Consider the following 18,889-nt stretch of genomic DNA (forward strand, 5'->3'; position numbering starts at 1 on the left):
GTGCCCTTTGAGGGGCACATACACAAAAAATGAAAAATCAGCTTCAATTCTGAAGAGCTCCGGTCCCTTGCAGCCCACGCTGGTCTATCTGTCCTGCTTTGCATCTCAACAACAACAACAACAAAAAAAGATGGGTCAGGAGCGCCCTGTTCGGGCTTCTTTCCATGGAAATATCCATAATTATCCATAGTAATTAGGTCCTGAAACCAGACTCCAGATGTACTGTTCGCGTATTGCACTGATGGGGTATTGAGAAGCAGCTGTCAAGAAATAAAATGACACTCATCGAATTTTATCCGCCTTGTTGATAGAGAAGAGTATCTGTGTGAATATGAGACTGGCCATTAAAAACTCTGGTAAGTGACTAATTAATAAAGCACCGAATCGTAGATCACTCTGCATCAGTAGTTAATTAGGACAATAAGATAGTGGTGAGCCCGGCTCCTGGTCCGTTTCACCCTGAACGTGGCTGCCCAAAGCTGCTCTCCAGGCGGAGATGGGGTTCAAAGCAAATTTTAAACAGGAGACCCCTCCTGGGTAAAAATTAACATTCACAGATTACACTTGTTTACAAGTTAATGTCGGAAGACTTTAATTACAAGTCCGAGGTCAAATTATGTTGCCCTTCTGCACAAAGATACTACAATTCACGATTCACCCCTGCCAATTTTTTATCTGCCAGCTGTCAACTGAAAAGGATTTGGGGTGTCTTGATGGACTGTTTGGGGGAGTCATTCTGTCAGCTTCACTGGGACGTTTATCTGAATAGTTGTGATTACACGCGAGTTATTTTTAGAAAGATTCCTACGTGTTCACAGGATCCGTGATTGTCACGGCAAGGACCCCACCCTCACCTGATGTAAAAAATCAGGCACCTTCCAGCCTAAATGCCCCTTTTCCCAAAACCACGCTGTGTCCAACCCGAAGACATTTTCTGGAGACCTACAAAAGTGAGGGGATGGGAGGGGCAGGAAATGTCCTGCGGACTGTCCGTGTCTACAGTCTGTGAACTTGGGGGACTTCCCAGCAGGAAGTCAATTGCGGCACAGTGAATAGCACAGGTGGACAGAAAGCATTCTGTACCCTTTTTACTCTCAGAGGCGTTGCTGCCTTCCTGCAAAGCTCAGAACCTGCACCCCCTCCAAGGGGGGTGACTCCTTTCCCCCCACCACCCATCCAAGAACAGAGATTTCTGTATTTTATTTATTTTTTTTAATTTTTTTACATTTATTTATTTTTGAGAGACAGAGTGAGACAAAGTGAGAGCGGGGGAGGGGCGGAGAGAGAGGGAGACACAGGATCGGAAGCAGGCTCCAGGCTCTGAGCCGTCAGCACAGAGCCCCACGCGGGGCTCGAACCCACAGATCATGAGATGATGACCTGAGCCGAAGTCGGACGCTCAACCGACCGAGCCCCCCAGGCGCCCCATGAGATTTCTGTATTTTAAATCTGCAGTCTTAAGGGCTCTGCTGAGGACCAAACCTTGGCATGCACTCCTCAAGACCCAAATCTACCAGGCCTGCCCCTAACCATCCAGTGCTAGATCTTGTCTTAGAAACGTCTGGGGAGTGTTTGAACTCTTCTGTTCCCTGGGCCCATCCCCTCAGGTCCCAGTTCAGTAGTCTGGAGGGGGCCCCAAAAATCAATACTGGTAAAAAGGCTTCCAGGTGAATGCCATGTGTGTCCTCCCAAGGTTGGGAAGCACTGAACCGAACTCTTACATAGGTGTGCACCGAAGCAGTGAAGGGAACCTAGACTTGCTTCCCCAGAATCCTCCTAGAAGCATAGCAAAAGCAGCAAAAGCATTCCTGGCCACCCATATGTAAAAAGTCTGCCCTCTGTAGGAAAGATGGGCTTTGATATGCCCCTTGGTGTCTGAGCCTTGGCCACCTAGAGCTGAGATCAGTCACTCTGCAGCAGCCCACGGGTGGAAGCCTGACCTACAGGCCCAGGCAACCCGTGGCAGCCAGTACGATGCCCGCGTGCGGTGGCCGGCACAGCCACCTGCTGGACCCAGCTGCCGATGTTCCTGCAGAGGCCTCATCAGCATGGTCAGCATCTGGCTGCACCCTCGGCCTGCACCTTTGGTGTTGCAATCGTGTTTGCTTAGTAAGGCAGGGAGAGATAAGGAATCCATAGTTCGGTCCCCAGGGCTTCAGTATGGTGCCTAAGTTGAAGCCGCCTAGCAGCCAAGGTACGTGTCCGTGGCTAAACCAGTACGTGTGTGGACCATCCGCACCAACATTGTCAGAGAACTTGTTAAAAATGCAGAACTTCGGGGCCTCTCCCAAACCTGAGCCAGAACCTAGATTTTAATCAGAAGATTCGTGCCAGTGGTGTTTGGAGAAACACCGAAATCCATGGCTGGTTCATTTGGAGCAGCTCTTTACCTAGCCTGAGATAAACTGAAAGCGGATAATGAGGACACTCTCCAGGCCACCACTAAGTTTACCCAGTGTGTTTCACTAGTATTTGTACCATCTTAGACAAGTGTGTTTTCACTCAGAGCTCTGAGTTCTGCCATAGGACGCCATCCACTCTGGTGCAGACGCAGAAGCATGCACCGTTCGCTGCAAAAAAAAACATAGAAGCGGTCCATCCTATGAATGTAAAGATAACAGACTTCTCATTGCTCGTTATTCCCCGTTACTGCTGTCTCGTTACCTTACACGTGCCTGCCTGTCACAAAAGGAAATGAACAAAAGAAGCCTGTTTTTCTAACAGCTTGAGAAGAAATGCTCGTGGTAAGAAAGAAAATCCTAGAAAGAATGAGGGACACCTGCTATTCTAAGGGACACGATCACATGGGCACCATAAATGCTACTTCCTGACTAGTGATTTTTCACTTTTAAGATATGCTTGGTGGAAAGTATTTGAGCCCAAACAGAATACAGTATTCATTTGGTAAAAGGTGTGGTGCGGTCTCATAATTAAGTTGCACTGGAAAATGCATCATCAAGTTACAGGAATAAATCCTGTGTTTTGTACCTGGTCAGAGACTATATGAGCATTCACGTTATTTGTGATAGCAAAGTTACTGTAACGGATGAAAATCTAGTATTCATGAAGTACATGAAACAGAAGGGCATTTTCTAAAGGTTTCCAAAACAGACTTTTTGTAGAATCACTTTATATCATCAGATGGCCTCTTGCATTGAACTTATTAGGCTCCAATGCAGATTTTGTCATTGAATATACATGAATAGTCTCCCTTCCAAATGTCGGTCTGAAATATGGCTGGTAGCCTGTCTAGGAAGTGTGTTCATATATCTTAACATTTACAACAACATGGGATAAGATGTCTAACTAATTCAATGAATTAATGATCATTTGCAAATGAAATTTAGTGCAGGGACTTGACTCAAGATACATAGGAAATATTTTGAGGTCTCTTAAATACTGAAATTAACTAGTGAATTAGCATAGGAGTGGGGAGGAGATTTTGGAATTTTGAGTTGAGTCCAAAGCAAAAACCAAGAATTAAACAAGTCTTTATTATGGTAAAGTATTCCTTAGATCTAAGATGCTATATTTGCATCTTTGAGCAATTTACTTAGCACACATGTATGAAATAATATTAGCCAAAGTGGCTTTTTTTTATTTCTAAAAGTGCTTATATGTTGATATCATTTTTCCCTCTTGAGATTAATAATGACAAATATCAAGGGCTAGAAGTTTTAAGAGGTTCAAAGTCTACAGAATAACTGTTCCAGGGCCATAAACTGTCACAGAGCACAGGCTACCTACCTGGATGGGCCGTGCAGCCTGGCCACGTTGCTTAGTGATGCCAACGTATCAGCAGGGATCAAACCGCTGATATCGGAGTATTCAGCGGGACGAGTTCAGTGGGAATTTGCGAGGGGAAAATCTGCTACTATTCCACAACCACAGTTCTCTTTGGAAGTTCTGTTTTGGGGTGCCTGGGTAGCTCAGTTGGTTAAGCGTCTGACTCTTGATTGCGTCTCAGGTCACAATCTCACAATTTGTGAGTTGGAGCCCCGTGTTGGACTCTGTGCTGTCAGCATGGAGCCTGCTTGGGATTCTCTCTTCCCCCGACCCCTCTCTCTGCCCCTACCCTGCCCTCTCTCTCTCTCCCTCCCTCCCTCTCTCTTTCTTTATCAAAATAAATAAACTTAAAAAAAAGTTCTATTTTGCACTTGAAAGATACGGTTTTACCAATAAACATCGATGTTGAACTGGATTCACAATTTTCAAGAAACCTGAATTCCTAGATTTTACTTTGGCCTTTTCTTCCTCTGAATACCGTTGTTTAGACCAGAAATGAAACTGCCTGTCTCTGCCACCTGTTCACAAATACTGAGTCAGCTTGCTCTGGCCAACGGACTGCTGTATCATTTGGGTCTTTATTTTTGCCTGTGAGCATTTGAAAAAAATTTTATTTTATTTTAATTTTTTTAATGTTTATTTCTGAGACAGAGCATGAGTGGGGGAGGGGCAGAGAGAGAGGGAGACACAGAATCCGAAGCAGGCTCTAGGCTCTGAGCTGTCAGCACAGAGCCCGACGCGGGGCTCAAACTCACAAACTGTGAGACCATGACCTGAGCCCAAGTCGGTAGCTCAACGACTGAGCCACCCAGGCGCCCCTGAAAAAATTTTTAAATGTTTATTTATTTTTGAGAGACAGAGAGAGAGAGAGAGAGAGAGAGAGTGCATGCGCTAGAGGGGGAGGGGCAGAGAGAGAGGGAAACACAGAATCCGACCGAAGCAGGCTCCAGGCTCTGAGCCATCAGCACAGAGCCCGACGCAGGGCTCGAACTCATGTGAGATCATGACCTAAGCTGAAGTCAGACGCCTAACCGACTGAGCCACCCAGGTGCCCCCTTTGCCAGTGAGCATTTGAAACTGGCTCCCAGATTTGGAAAGAACAGATAATGGCAGGCAGTATGTCCTTCAGAACCTAATATTAATATTTCCAGATGAAAACATGCAAACACTTATTTCTTTGCAAAAGCGAGTGAATTCATACTAAATTAGAGGGTCATAACTTATATACTATAGAACTAAAAGAATGTAAACGGGTCCCAATTAAAACCAGAATGTATTTGTTTCATTCTGTCCGGTAAAGTAATTGGTATAATGTGGTAGTAAATTATATTATTAGGAGAAAGCAAGAAATGATAAATTGAATGTTACAACTTATTAGGCATTTCTTTCTTTCTTTTGAATATGCCTGTCTCCTCTCTCTCTCTTTATCTAAAACAGGGGGGCTCTCACTGTCATCTCTGCAGTAGAATCATGAGGTGAGAGGGTGCCCATTAAGAGAGGCACACAGCCTCTCCTTGCTCAATAGACCAAGTCCTAATCTTTCGGGGCTATGTCCAGGAATCAGCCTTCCAAAGAGTTCCCTGGATGATTCTTGGGAAAGTAAATGAAGATTTGAGAATTAATCATGTTCTAAGGAACAACAATTCAAAGGCTGTATGTGTGTGCGTGTGTGTGTGTATTACACATGTATATACATATATATATGTATGTGTTATATATATGTGTATACATACATACATATATATATGTACATTTGAGCCGAATCTCAATCAGAGATTGTGCTGCTCTCATGAGCTCATTAAGTGTGATCTTCCACTGAATATTCCAAATCCCTTTGATATAAATGGGGTTATTGTGATTGTGAAATTTTGAGTTAAAAAGGAAATCTGTTCAGTTCTTACAACCAATTGTAGTCTGAACTCATGAAGTGTCCATACACTGTGTTTCTTTTTAAAGACAATATGGATTAAATAGGTACTGATAAAATCACTTCCATAAATACCGTGAAATGAATTTCTTACAGAGGGGCCTTTGCTCTCGCGGCTGGTTCCCTCTGTCTGGGAACCACGTGGATCTCCCTCCATCATGGCTTTCTCTGGCCTTTGGAAGTTTTCTGCTGAAATGTCAAATAAGCAAAAAGAACTTTCTTGACCACCTTATCAAAACAGTATGCACCACACTTTGTCTGCTGTCCCCTTACCCTGCTTTACTTTTCTTGAGTACCTTTATCCCTATGTTGAATGAATCAATCTGTTGGTTAATAGGGACTAACCTGCTACATGTAAACGACAGATATAAAACTTAACATGTAGAAATTTATTTGCACATCAGTCTAGAAACGGTAACTGTTTCATATTGCTGGTCAAATGAAAACAGTGCCTGCTGGACTCTGACCCAATGAAACTGTGGCGTGGAGGAACGTGACAAGCCCTTTCTGCTCCGTGATTATTTCCCCGTGCTGCTGGCTTCCTCCTAGACTAGCAGAGTGGTGTTATCTGTAAATTTTCAGATTTAATTGATGCTATATCTCTTTCTAAAAAGTATTGCTCATTTCCTTGGTCATTTCAGTCCTTCCCTTTTTGACTTCATTCATCCCTGCAATCTTTGCAATTACCCATTAAAAGCAGTGCTAAGGGTAGGCTTTAAGATTCTTGCTCCTTGCCTAGGACCCTTGGTCATTAATGTCTGAATCGTGGTTCTATAAAAATTTCCTCATGCCCAGTAAATGCTGGCCCTCACATCCTGTCCCCACTCAGACCATCAGGTCTTTTTGTGGTTCCCTTGTTGGGTGTTTTTAGAGACTTAGAATCAAGAACATGATGAAGTTATAACTCTAAATCTACGAGTGATGGATGGCTTTCATTTAACTATATAACATTTGGATATAATGACTGTTTCCTTGATTTTTACACTTGTTAAGTCTTTGGCAATATTAAGAAAGCCTCCAGAAGAAGGAAGAATTGATGGCAGGAACTCAAGGCGTATCATACTTAAATATATTCCTGGAAAATATGAACATGAGATAATATTCAGTGTGATGTTGGCATTTGATAAATCAGATGCAATGAAGCTAATTATGCAAAACAGTTATTTTGAACCTATCATTCATCTGAACGCTATCTAAATCAGAGTTGATTTAATTACTAGCAAAGGGAAAGGTAAGGAACTAACTTGCTCTATTCCTTCCCTTTCCTCAAAACATCCAGTAATTTTTATTAACGCTGAATTCATAGAATTCTGAGCACTGCCTCGATCATTCAGAAATGCTCTGTTTTGTTTACGTAAATTTAAAACAGCCCTGTGTACAATATACTAATAAAGCGTGCATTTTTCTGCCAGCAATTTCGAAACTTTGGAATGGGCTTTTTCTCAAATATACTCGGTGAGAATATTAAAATCCTGGGGGTTACATGATCCTGAAGAAGCAGTGTAGAGTCACTGAGCATTGAAGATCTTGTCTCCAAAGTGGCCACCGGTGACTGCCTTGGACGGCCACACAGAGATAGAGCTGCCCGCAGACACTGCTGAAACCAAGGAACTCCAAAATCCCGTTGCTTAGAATGGAGTGGAGAGCTCCCAAGTTCGGGCTGTTCAGAGGCCGCTGACAGTTAAATCCCAGCGTGGCGTGTGGGGTATCGGCTTTGAAGGTTTAGCCAAAGGGTCTTGCCAAAGTCCGCTCTCCGCCTCATTCGGTTCTTGTGTGTGTTCTCCGCTCACCGTCATGAGATAACCGTCTCTCCTTGCTGCCCTGCATCCTTCATTGTCCCCCGGTGTCCTCCACCCCATCTGCCCCAGTGGAGATGATGCTTCTGGGATTCTGACCGTACCTCAGGTGCAGTGTTGGCTCTCGGTCAACATCGTCTTTTCCGTGTGTCAGCTGAACCTCTTAGCCCTCGGAGGATGCTCTGTCCTCGGGTCCGCAAAGGTTCCCTGGTCCACAACACTGTTTCAAAGCGGCACCTCCTCCCATACAGTGCGAGGAAATGACACAAATAAGGATTTACAAATACTACAAGGCGAGCGATGCGCAGACTCAGTTTACAAATTCAACCAGTTAGTGACAGCCACTTGTACCGTTTTTTAGAGGAAGGTAGACTAAATGAGGTGCTTCAGTTTGGAGGGTAAGAGTAAAAGGAAATGTGACTTGAAAACCTATTTCTTTACAATCTGCTTCTCTTAGAGATGTAGGCTGTTGTAAGTCCAAACATTTCCGTTCATTCATTGTCCGGGAAGAAACTGCTGATGAGAACGAATTCTGGCTCACTTTTCAGGAACAACATCAGGATGGCTTGCCATCATGGTTTATTTGTTTGCTCATCATTTTACATAATAATTTCTGTTGCAGAATTTAAGGTGCAAGGACTATGGGATAAGAAGAGGTTTTTAGGTTCCACTTGTCTGCCTGATTTCTTTAGTAAGGAAGCCAGCCACATTCGTTAGGCTGAGAAAAATGATGTTTCGCTGGCCCTGTTCAGCGTGGATTTATCTCAGAATCATTATCATCCTTATAGGGAGATCAGGTTTGGGAGCAAAGCAAGGCAGCTGGGTGATGCCGATAAGCTGATTAGCTTGACATATTGCTGCCATTTCATGCTATTCATTTGATTTTCTGCAGATTTCACCATTTCTGTGCAAAAAACAAATTCAAATATGTCTTTGATAAAACAAGTTCTGTCTGAATGTTGGTTGGGTCCTAATGTCTCCTGTTCGCTTATTTCAGCTGGGTCCCGGGCCTCGTACAGCAGCCAGCACGGCCACCTGGGCCCGGAACTGCGGGCCCTGCAGTCCCCAGAGCACCACATAGACCCCATCTATGAGGACCGTGTCTATCAGAAGCCCCCTATGAGGAGTCTCAGCCAGAGCCAGGGGGACCCTCTGCCATCAGCACACACGGGCACGTACCGCACGAGCACAGGTGTGTATTCAGCACCCCCCTGGGTGGTCTGTGCGTAGTAGGCCGCGGGGGGGGGGGGGGTACTGCTCGGGAGCTCATCAAAGGTGTGTGTGTGTGTGTGTGTGTGTGTATGTGCGTGCACACACCTTCTCATCCTCTCTCCCCACCAGCATTATGACCTGCTTCTACCATTAATGTCTGTGATGATAATGAGAGAAACCAAATACGATTCATTTAGCTACCTGAATGAAAGAAGTTTAATGAAAGAAGTTTAATGGGGGGTTGTAAGCTTATTTTGTCCAACAGGCGATCTGAAAGAAAACTAATTTTTTGTGTGCCATCGTTAACATATTTGATGAATTTAAGTACTCCAAGAAAGCATAGTCATTATGCAGGACAGAAAAGGCATATGCCTAATGCTGGTAAGTGTTTTTTAATGATACAGGCTACCTATCTGGCAAGCTGGGGGGAAACCTATTTAGGAAAATGTCGCATTATTTTGTAAGGCAAACTGAGACTTTGCTTCATAGGCACTATCAGGTTCAGTCATGTGAAATTACCGTGTAAAGATCAGATATTGACAATTGCATATGATTCAATCAACCCTAGAGCTCTCCTGGACTAAATACCTATTTTGAATTGAACACGACCACAGGCTGCACAAAGAAAGGCAAGCATTTTCCAGAGCATGTAGCCATTTGCAAAATAACTGGTTAAATGCCATGCTTAAATGTGCTGGAGAGCATTCATCTAACAATAAAATTGATACAGTTAAGATATTGAGAACTGCCCTTGTTACAAAGCTTCACATTGCTGAGGAAACTTAGAAAATAGTATGCCGCTGGTTTGCGTACAGCAACTGATTTGCGTACAGCAACTGATGACACGCTGCACTTGAACCAAGGCTGAGGCGTGGGAAAACGGAAGCTCTGGTCCAGAACTTGGCACACAGGGCCCTGCACCTTCAGACTATTGTAACTTCCAGTTACCCCGAAGTAGAGCATAGCAATTTTGTTAACTGCATTATGATACTAAATTATACGTTTTGAAATCCAGGCAAGTTAAGTTGCTTTTATGGTCGATTACTGATATTTACATTTCAGTATTTCACTGCACCGTAAGAAGAATGGCACAAAATACTCTTTCTTTTATTTTTGACATCATAAATGCCATCCACCGTTAATAATTCATATCTTGGTTCAGATGAAAAGGAATACCCATTTATTCTTCTGTCGGAGTTCTCTCATTGTCAGCCTGCTAGAACCACTCCTGTGTGAGGCTGGGCTCTTTTAACCATTAGTTGGTTTGCATAATAGTAACTAAGGCAATTTTATTTCCATGCACCCCTTACAAAAGGCAAGGATTACCACCTCTGTGATGTTGAATATGTAATTTGCATAAAAACTGACAACAAAGGGGATTATATGTTGATTCTCTGTCCTGCATTCCTGTGCTCTTTGAATTATCTTTTGTTAATAAACTTCTGGGGGCTTCATAAAAATTTACCTACAATAAGAAAACAATACTTCATTCTACTGTGTCGGATCAAAGACAGGGGAAGATTCACACTTAAAACACAAAACTAGTATTTTCTCTAAACTAGGGGTCTGAAAACTCTCGCTTATGGGCCAAATTCAGCTGGCCACCCATTTGATTAGTGCTCCTGAGCTAAAAATCATTATTACATTTTAAATGGTTTATGGTCAAATGATGGATAATATTTTCTGATACGTGGAAGTTCTATGAAATCCAAATTTCAGTGTCTATAAATAAAGTTACTGGAACACAGCCATGCCTATTTGTTCCCGTATCATTTCTAGCTGCTTCCACGCTGTAGCAGCTGACTTGAGTAGTTGTGGTGGAGACCATCTGGTTGGTAAAGCTGACAATATTTACTTTCTGGCCCTTGGTAGAAAAGTTGGCTGACCCCTGCTCTAAGCCATCAGTGGAGCGCTGTGCTGAATGAACGAACAAGGGTGTCATCCTCCTTAGGAGGGAAGCCAGCAGTGTCCTCTAAATGCATCAAGGAGAAAAACCTGTTTGCCTGGGTGTTCTCAGTAACAGTAATCTCTGCCCTGGCAGAGAGCTGCTGAGGTTGTGACATCCAGATGTCCGAGACCCCAACCCAGCCTGCCCTTTTGAGCTTGAGGCACTTTTGAGGAAATCTGCTGATTTATGCAACAATATTGACATTTCCAGGAGTGCATGGATGGTCTCTTGGGGTGACAGGTGGGGAGAACCCACCTCTTTCCAGCTCCTAAGTATAAAGCCACAGGCTCTATCTCCTCTGCACCTGCTCGGGTCACTCCCTGTTTCTACACTTAATTCATTTCATTTCAAATCCTTATACTTTCTTAGCTAACCCTGCAACCCCAGGAACTGTCTCTATTAGCACCCACATGTTTGGGAAAATGCCTTTAATATGGGTGTATACCCTTTACTTATAAATTGTATACATAGTATACAATATCATTAAATAATATCTAGTAAAAGTCAGGATTACACATTAATATAAAGAAACATTCTAAGATTGTTTTTTCATATCCAGGAGGTTATTTTTTTTTTGAAAGTTTATTTATTTTGAGGGAGAGGGAGAGAGAAAAATCCCAAGCAGGCTCCGCTCTGTCAGCTCAGAGCCCGACACAGGGCTGGATCCCACGAACCTTGAGATCATGATCTGAGCTGAGATCAGGAGTCCGGACGTTCAACCTAGTGAGCCACCCAGGCACCCCCAGGAGGTCGTATTTCACATCCTGTGTTGCACACACCCCATACTGGAGACTTCTGATGCAGAACTTTGAGAGGTTTCCGGGGCCAGAGCAAATACCCCAATTGCTTGGGACGGTCTTCTAGGGCCTCTTAGACCCGAAGTATTCAGGGGCCACTGACTTTTGGCTCCCATTGTGGCTGAGGTGGTTTGAGCAACCTATCTTAGGTCTCAGCCCTTGGGTGGCAGGGCACTGACTGGTGTTCCTTCAGTTTGACCCCTAAAGCATTTCCAGGGGACACATCAAGGAGGTGGGCCACGGGAATTGAGGGGCACTTGTTGTAGTCAACACTTAGTAATGAAGACAAATGCACTTGCCTAAAAAAACAGGGAATTACTAGATGGCGCTATAGTAAGAGCAGGTGAGTCCGAATGACAGAAGCATGTAGCAGGTCACTGCTTTCAGAGATCATTCTAAATTCTCTGAACATATTCACAAATCCTCAGAACCACCGCATGAAGGAGGTACTGTTACGATGCTCATTTTACAGAGTACTGAGGCACAGAGCTGTTGAGTAACCTTCCCAAGGTCCCACAGGTTGTATGGAGCCAGTCTTTAAACCTTTGCGCCCAGGCAGTCTTGCTCTGGAAGCTGGCTCTTAACGTTCATCTTGGTTGAAACGGTATTTGTAGGGGCTCCGTTGGTTAAGCGCCCAACTCTTGATTTCGGCCCAGGGCATGATCTCACGGTTCGTGAATTCAGGCTCCATGTGGAGCTCTCTGCTGTCAGCACAGAGCCGTTTTGGATCCTCTGTCCCCCCCCTTTCTGCCCCTCCCTCGCTTTCTCTCTGTCTCTCTCTCTCTCTCTCTCTCAAAAATAAATAAACATTAAAAGAATAAAAAAGAAACGCCATCCTTCTCTCTGCGTGCCTTCTCCAGGTCTCTTTGACTGCCATAATAACCACTCACCCCCGTTATTTACTCTGAAGACTGATTTATTTCTTTATTTTTAGTGTTTATTTTTGAGAGAGAGAGAGTGCAATCGAGGGAGTGGCGGGGTGGGGGGCACAGAATCCAAAGCAGGCTGTAGTCTCCAGGCTCTGAGCTGTCAGCACAGACCCCAATGCGGCACCCAAAACCACAAACTATGAGATCATGATCTGAGCCAAAGTCAGACGCTTAACCGACTGGGCCACCCAGGCCACCCCCTTTTTTTGTAACGTTTGAAGGCTGATTTAAATCTCCATTGGAGACACCAACTCCGATGGGGACCTCTCTCTACCTTTGGGTAGGCAAAGAGGTCCTCAAGGCCTTCCCAAACCACAAAGCTACCTAACCCTTCTGTGAGAGAGCCTACACACATGTATTTGTGTACATTTATGAACAGGTTAGGGGGTCAGGGTGCTAACGTCCCACTTCTCACCTCCCTTCTGCTCCAGACCGTGGAAGGTGAAACTTAGACAAACAAGGGTCACGACTCGACACTGGAAATCAGTGGGATGTTACTCAGCTGGTGGATACTCTGTCAGGGCTGTGCCAGGAAGCACGGTGTGAAGAGGGTCTTGTGCCCCTGCCCCCGCACGCAAATGCGCCCCGGCCATTGTAAGACAAGAACTGCAGACCTTTGCCCCACCCGGTTCCGGCATAAGGGAGCAGGTTCTGAGGACGGCCCACTGGCCTCCCTGGCCCCAGACGTGCTCTTGGTAGGAAGGCAGAAAGTAGAGCAGCACGCCCTCACGCCTGAGGACGGGATTGAGATAGAAGCCAGCAGTGTGGCCCCAGAGATCTCGCCGCCTAAGAGAAGGCAAAAGGGTCACTTCCTGAATCAGCACTGGTGTCTGCTGAACGGAAAGCATCCTCTTGCCAGACGTGACAGCCACTCATTCCTTGTAGAGCCAGGAAATGAGAGGGGCCACCATCGATGCTCTCTCCCTGTGCAGGGAGGCGGAATGGTGTGATCTGCGGCCGAAAAGGCAGGCCAGTGAGTCTGATGGCAGCGCGAATATCCCCACCTGCTTTTACAGGACATCAACCCAGTGTCTGAAGCTTTACTTCTTGCGTGATGAAAATTTAAAGAGGCACACTTTTAACTTGGATGTCTGTTTAAATAAAACATACCTTTCATCTGGGATAAGGCTTGTCAAAACCAGAGCTTATATAATAAGAAGTACAGCCAGGCAGGGACGATGCGATCTTCATGGATTTGCTTATGATAAAGTCTATTAAGCAGAAACTAAGTAGCACGAATTTTTATTTCAAACTCAAACATACCAGTAACTGTCAACTTAGGAGTCATTTGATTAACACAAATGCTTGACTCTGACACTCCCCCCTATCCGGCCCTCCAAATGCATCTTTCTAAACTAATGAAAATGGCCAATGTCTGCCGTGATGAATGTCGCATGAATTTACTTTGGGATAAATGCGTTTCTCAGTGAGTGGAGAAAACAAGCTTTCTGTGATGAATGTGTCAGCTTGTAATAAAAAATGAGTTATCATAGGTATGTTGCGAGGATAAAATCTGCTAACTATCTCTATGAGGTTGACAAATACTAAAACATGAAAAGAAAAAAAGAATGGGATGAAAATATTTGCACGTGTGGAGAAAGTACTTTGAAAGAACTTAAAATTCTCCACAATAATGGCCACTGCTCAATAAAGGTATAGAGGCATTTCACAGCACCTTCATATTCATACAACTTTATTACTATTATTCACTAACAGGTAAATAACATCTTCAATTAAAATCATCATTGGAGTCCACAAAAACGTGGCATATTAGCAGTTTATTACTTCTTAAATGCTGTTACTTCAAACTGTAAAAGTGATTGCTTTCCATTAGAGCAAGTCAAATTAGATCCTTCATAACATCTTGGTTATTTTTTTTTTTAAGTCTAGAAAGTCAGGGGCACGTTATTACCCTATTGGAAATTTTAATGAACCTGGTGATGAATATCCTCTAAAAATGGAGAAGGGCTTCCAGAAGCTTACCTGTATCAAACCACCTAAAGAGATGTGAATAAAAAGTGTAACTGAGCTCAGCTGAGGGAAGGCAGAGTGTTGGCTAGTAAGAACAGTTTTTTGGTAAAATCCAGAAACATCAACACCCGCACCATAATAATGATTCTATTACTAGTAAAACCCATGCATTAATGCCCCTCCCCACGAAGGCAGTAATACCTGAAGTTAAAAGATTATGTTCATGATGAGCCCTGAGTAATGTATAGCATTGTTGAATCGCTGTTTTGTACACCTGAAACCAACGTAACATTCAGTGTGAACTGTACTGGAATTAAAATGGGGGGGTGGGGAAGATTACATTAAATTTACCCAGGAATATTTTCCCATTGAGTTTAGCACGGATCAGCCTGTGTAGAGTGCAGAAAATGGGAAGGCCTTTACAGTTGAGTTCTAGATAATAATACTGCCGGGAATATAGCAGATTGAGTGCTAAAAGCTCTTTGTCCCTAAAATAACAGAGTCGAATTCTCTTTAAGAGAGTTCATGGCCACGTTCTTGGACCTGATGGCACCTAAGCTATCTTTATTTTCTGAGATTGCACAGGGAATAGTATTTAATTATTGTGTTCCTATTTTGTATTTAATTAGGGTAAATGTAGTTTATGTTTTCATATTTCTGTAAATGCAAATATACAGAAAAACAAAGAGAATTAAAAAAAACAAAAATAAAGGTTTTTCTTCTTTTGTTGAACCGCACTTTTTATTCCCCCTGCAACCAAATCTCTTCTTGTGCCAGATTCTTATATTTTATTCTGTTTTTTTTTTTTTTTTTTTATGGTCAGTAAATAACGGATGTGACCATCTATCATCATCCAAGTAGAATGTCTGGCTGATGAAAAAGGATCCCTCCTCCCCCATTTCCAGCAAATATCACACATAAAACATCTTTCCCCCTTTTGTACAGTAGACCTTTATTTGTGTAGCTCTGAAGAAACCAGGTAATTTCGTGAACAGTGTAGAAGTCAGGTGAAGTATCAAGTCAGCTGCTGAAGAGGCTGCTTTTAAAATCTCCCCAAAACGGGGCACCTGGGTGGCGCAGTCGGTTAAGCGTCCGACTTCAGCCAGGTCACGATCTCGCGGTCCGTGAGTTCGAGCCCCGCGTCGGGCTCTGGGCTGATGGCTCAGAGCCTGGAGCCTGTTTCCGATTCTGTGTCTCCCTCTCTCTCTGCCCCTCCCCCGTTCATGCTCTGTCTCTCTCTGTCCCAAAAATAAATAAACGTTAAAAAAAAAAAAATTTAAAATCTCCCCAAAGGTACCAGCGACATGGCTCGCTGAGCTCTGAGAGCTCATTGAGGGGAGAAGGGGCCGTTTGCGGAGCAGGTGAGGAGAGAGGGGAGTGTTGGACACGCTGACGGGGAGCCTTCCACTTCAGATGTTTGCCCTGGAAGGTTCCATTGAATAGAGCCCTCCTGCAAGGCAGGTGACGTGGTCCGCCGAGCTCTAAAGCTCAAATAAGAGAAAATGTGTGATGGGACAGAAATGCAGGCAACGTGTTAAAGGACAAAGTCTTTAAGGGTGTGACCAGTGTCCGCTGATCCACACTAATGGGGGGCCATGGTTTGCATGTGCCACGCTGAGGTCTGAACAGGTAGGGCACAAAGGGGGAATTTAATTTGTGATGCCGAAGTCATTTTTCCATGTCGTGCTTAAAGAAATACGAGGCATCGCGTTGTTACACTACTGATGGCTAGTTTGAGATCTATTTGAGCCTCACACGTTTTCTTCAAGACAGATGGTTGCATGACCCACACTTTAAAAGAGTGTATTTTTCTCCCCGTCCGTATTCCATGTTGCATTATTTTCTTTGCACTGATTAGTCTCTTTTTTTTCTCATTTCGGCAGTACCAACTTGAATTCTCATTTTATACTTTGAAATTCCCATCAGGCATCCTATTTATTCTGACCTAAAAGTTTAAACTGTGGATTCAGGAAACTTCTGAAATGTCATTTATCAAATGCCACACATGCGATTATGATTTTCTAATAAGATCTCTCTGGAAGTTGTTCACCCATCTTAGATTTCAGAGTCTACCCTCTTTTTTCGAATTATAGTGGTATTAGTGATTAAACTAAGACTCAAAACACTTTGAGTGGTGCCTGGGTGATTCAGTCGGTTAAGTGTCCAACTTCAGCTCAGGTTATGATCTCATGGTTTGTGAGTTCGAGTCCCGCATCGAGCTCTACGCTGCCAGTGCAGAAGCCTGTTTCCGATTCTGTGTCTCCCTCTCTCTTTGCCCCTTCCCTGCTCACACTCTATCTTCAAAAGAAATAAACATTAAAAAAAAACTTTGAAATAAAATTAAGGTAACTATGAGTATCCCTATTCTTTGATTTTTATAGACATGAGCAAAGTTAGGTTTTTTTTCTATGTGAAGAATTTTTCCCGATATTTTTCTGCATATCTCAATAAATTCAATTTGATGAGAAATGATCTAAATTAACACACGAACTTTTACCAATTTTTACTATAATATTCATGTTAATTCCTATTGTAAACGTGTCTATCCTCTATGCCTTTAGTAGACATTTCCCTTCATTTTAAGCCTCTCATAAATTTTCTTACCATGAAGCTAATTCAGTAACACACATTTTGAAGTTTAAAATCTGGTCCAGTTGCAGCAGTGGTTGTAAGAATAAACTCTGGAGGCAGGGTGCAAGGACTTGATCCCTTCACTGCTAGATACCAGGCAGACTCAGGCAAGTTACGTAATCTCTCTGTGCCTCAGTTTCCCATCTGTAACGTGAGAGTGATGTGTTCAGTCTCTTACAGGGTCTTAGCAGAGAGAAAGCCCTTGCGGGAGCTCTGGAGCCTGGTACCCAGTGGCAAGTGTCTCCCCCACCCCCCCCACCCCCCCAGTGCAGTGGGTACAATTTCCTTGTCGAGTATCAGTTGATTTCAACATTGTTAATGGTAGACATAGCAATAGCTCACTTGTTTCACAGTTCCTACATATGGGATGTTTAACACCCTTCATGTCTTTAAAGCAAATAATGATCCCATGAGGCCATCTTGTTCTCTTCGTGCCACAGTCAGGAAGGTGGAGCTTAACAAGCTCAGTAACTCCCTCGTCTCATACCCAGAATTGGCCAGAAGGCCTGGATAGGAACCCACTTGTCTAACTTCAGAAGCCAGGCTCTGAATGAATTCCCTGCCCCTGACCCCAAACAGGCCAAAGTGAAGTACAAATATGAGCCTGACGATATTCGTACATCTGCCTCTGCCTTCTCTTCCTCCTGGAGTACTGGAGCTATTCCTGTTTCTGCTTAATTAACTGCATTTCACACCCTGTTTTCACGTTTGAAGCCAGTGTCCTTACAGTCTTTGCTGCTGCAAGTGTTTTTTTTTTTTTTTTTTTTTTTTTTTTTTTTAAACCCTCTCATGATATTGTCTTTCAATTTAAAGTCCCTGGAGAGTTTTTGGCATGGTTAGGTCGCTCACCTTACTATTACTACTTTTTTAACAAGCATGTTTTTGTTTTTGTTTTTGTTTTTTTAGATTTCTGTATGATTTCCTGATCTCTGCCATATTGTCCTTCTTTCCTGTTAATCACTGTACTTACTGCATTAGCTATTAACACTTTGGAATAGAAAAGGATATATTTTCTGGTATTAGTAACCATTTTCAGCAAGCTTGAATGTAGATATTACTTTCCTGAAGGGGGAAAAATGAATTTATCTGAAAAATGTCAGGTGTATTTAGTTTTCTGCTTTTGCCCTGGATTTGCTGGCTGTCCTAACTCTTCTAGAAAATGAAATTTTGTTTGCCTCTGTACATTTGTTCTTCTAAAAGCAAGGTTAGGCCTGGCCTAAATCTTAAACCCCTGCCATCGTGATATAAAACACATTGTTCATACGTTATTAAAACATGAATTCTAATTACACATGTTTGTAAGTTTGCGAGAAAATAGAACTCTTCCAGAAATTGCATAAAGACATAAGACAGATTTCCTGGTTCTGAACTTAATGTTCATTAGTCTAAACTGGTCATTTTGAAACAAGCCATCAGGACAGTCTTCATCGTTTCAAAGACCGCTCCTCAGAGTATACATACAATTTTTGTTTAGGAAGTTTTTCTTAAATGTGTTTCTACTTTTCACCATGCCTCAGTGGCTGTTCTCCTAATTTTGATTATTGTAAGATGAAATATTATAATTCATTGGAAATGAGAAGCCCTGAACTCTTTTTTAATGTTTCTTGTTTAAGTTTATTTATTTATTTTGAGAGAGAGAGCACAAATGGGGAGGGGAGAGAGAGAGAGAGGGAGAGAGAATTCCAAGCACACTCCACGTTGTCAGCACAGACCCAATGCGAGGCTCGAACCCAGGAACTGTGAGATCATGACCTGAGCTGAAGTAGGATGCTTAACTGACTGAGCCACCCAGGCGCCCTGAGAAGCCCTGAACTCTTAATTAAAACTCAGTTCTCAGCATTAGAATGTTTTCCTCCAGTTCACTTTATAACTTTTTTGTCATTTGGCACAAT

General features: G+C 43.2%; 1 protein-coding gene across 2 annotated transcripts in view; it reads left to right on the forward strand.

Moving 5' to 3' along the window:
• The window catches only part of CTNND2 (catenin delta 2), a 777,587-nt gene that overhangs the window by 394,404 nt on the left and 364,294 nt on the right, over positions 1–18,889 (forward strand). For both annotated transcript variants that reach the window (XM_047074403.1, XM_047074404.1), the window contains exon 7: positions 8,507–8,701. In XM_047074403.1, coding sequence (XP_046930359.1) covers positions 8,507–8,701 — 195 coding nt within the window. The remainder of the gene's footprint in view (positions 1–8,506; positions 8,702–18,889) is intronic.

Source organism: Lynx rufus, unplaced genomic scaffold (genome assembly GCF_022079265.1).
Source record: "Lynx rufus isolate CCGP_SWC_20201006 ecotype Redwood Valley unplaced genomic scaffold, mLynRuf1.p SCAF_1, whole genome shotgun sequence".
In the NCBI taxonomy this organism is placed as follows: domain Eukaryota; kingdom Metazoa; phylum Chordata; class Mammalia; order Carnivora; family Felidae; genus Lynx; species Lynx rufus.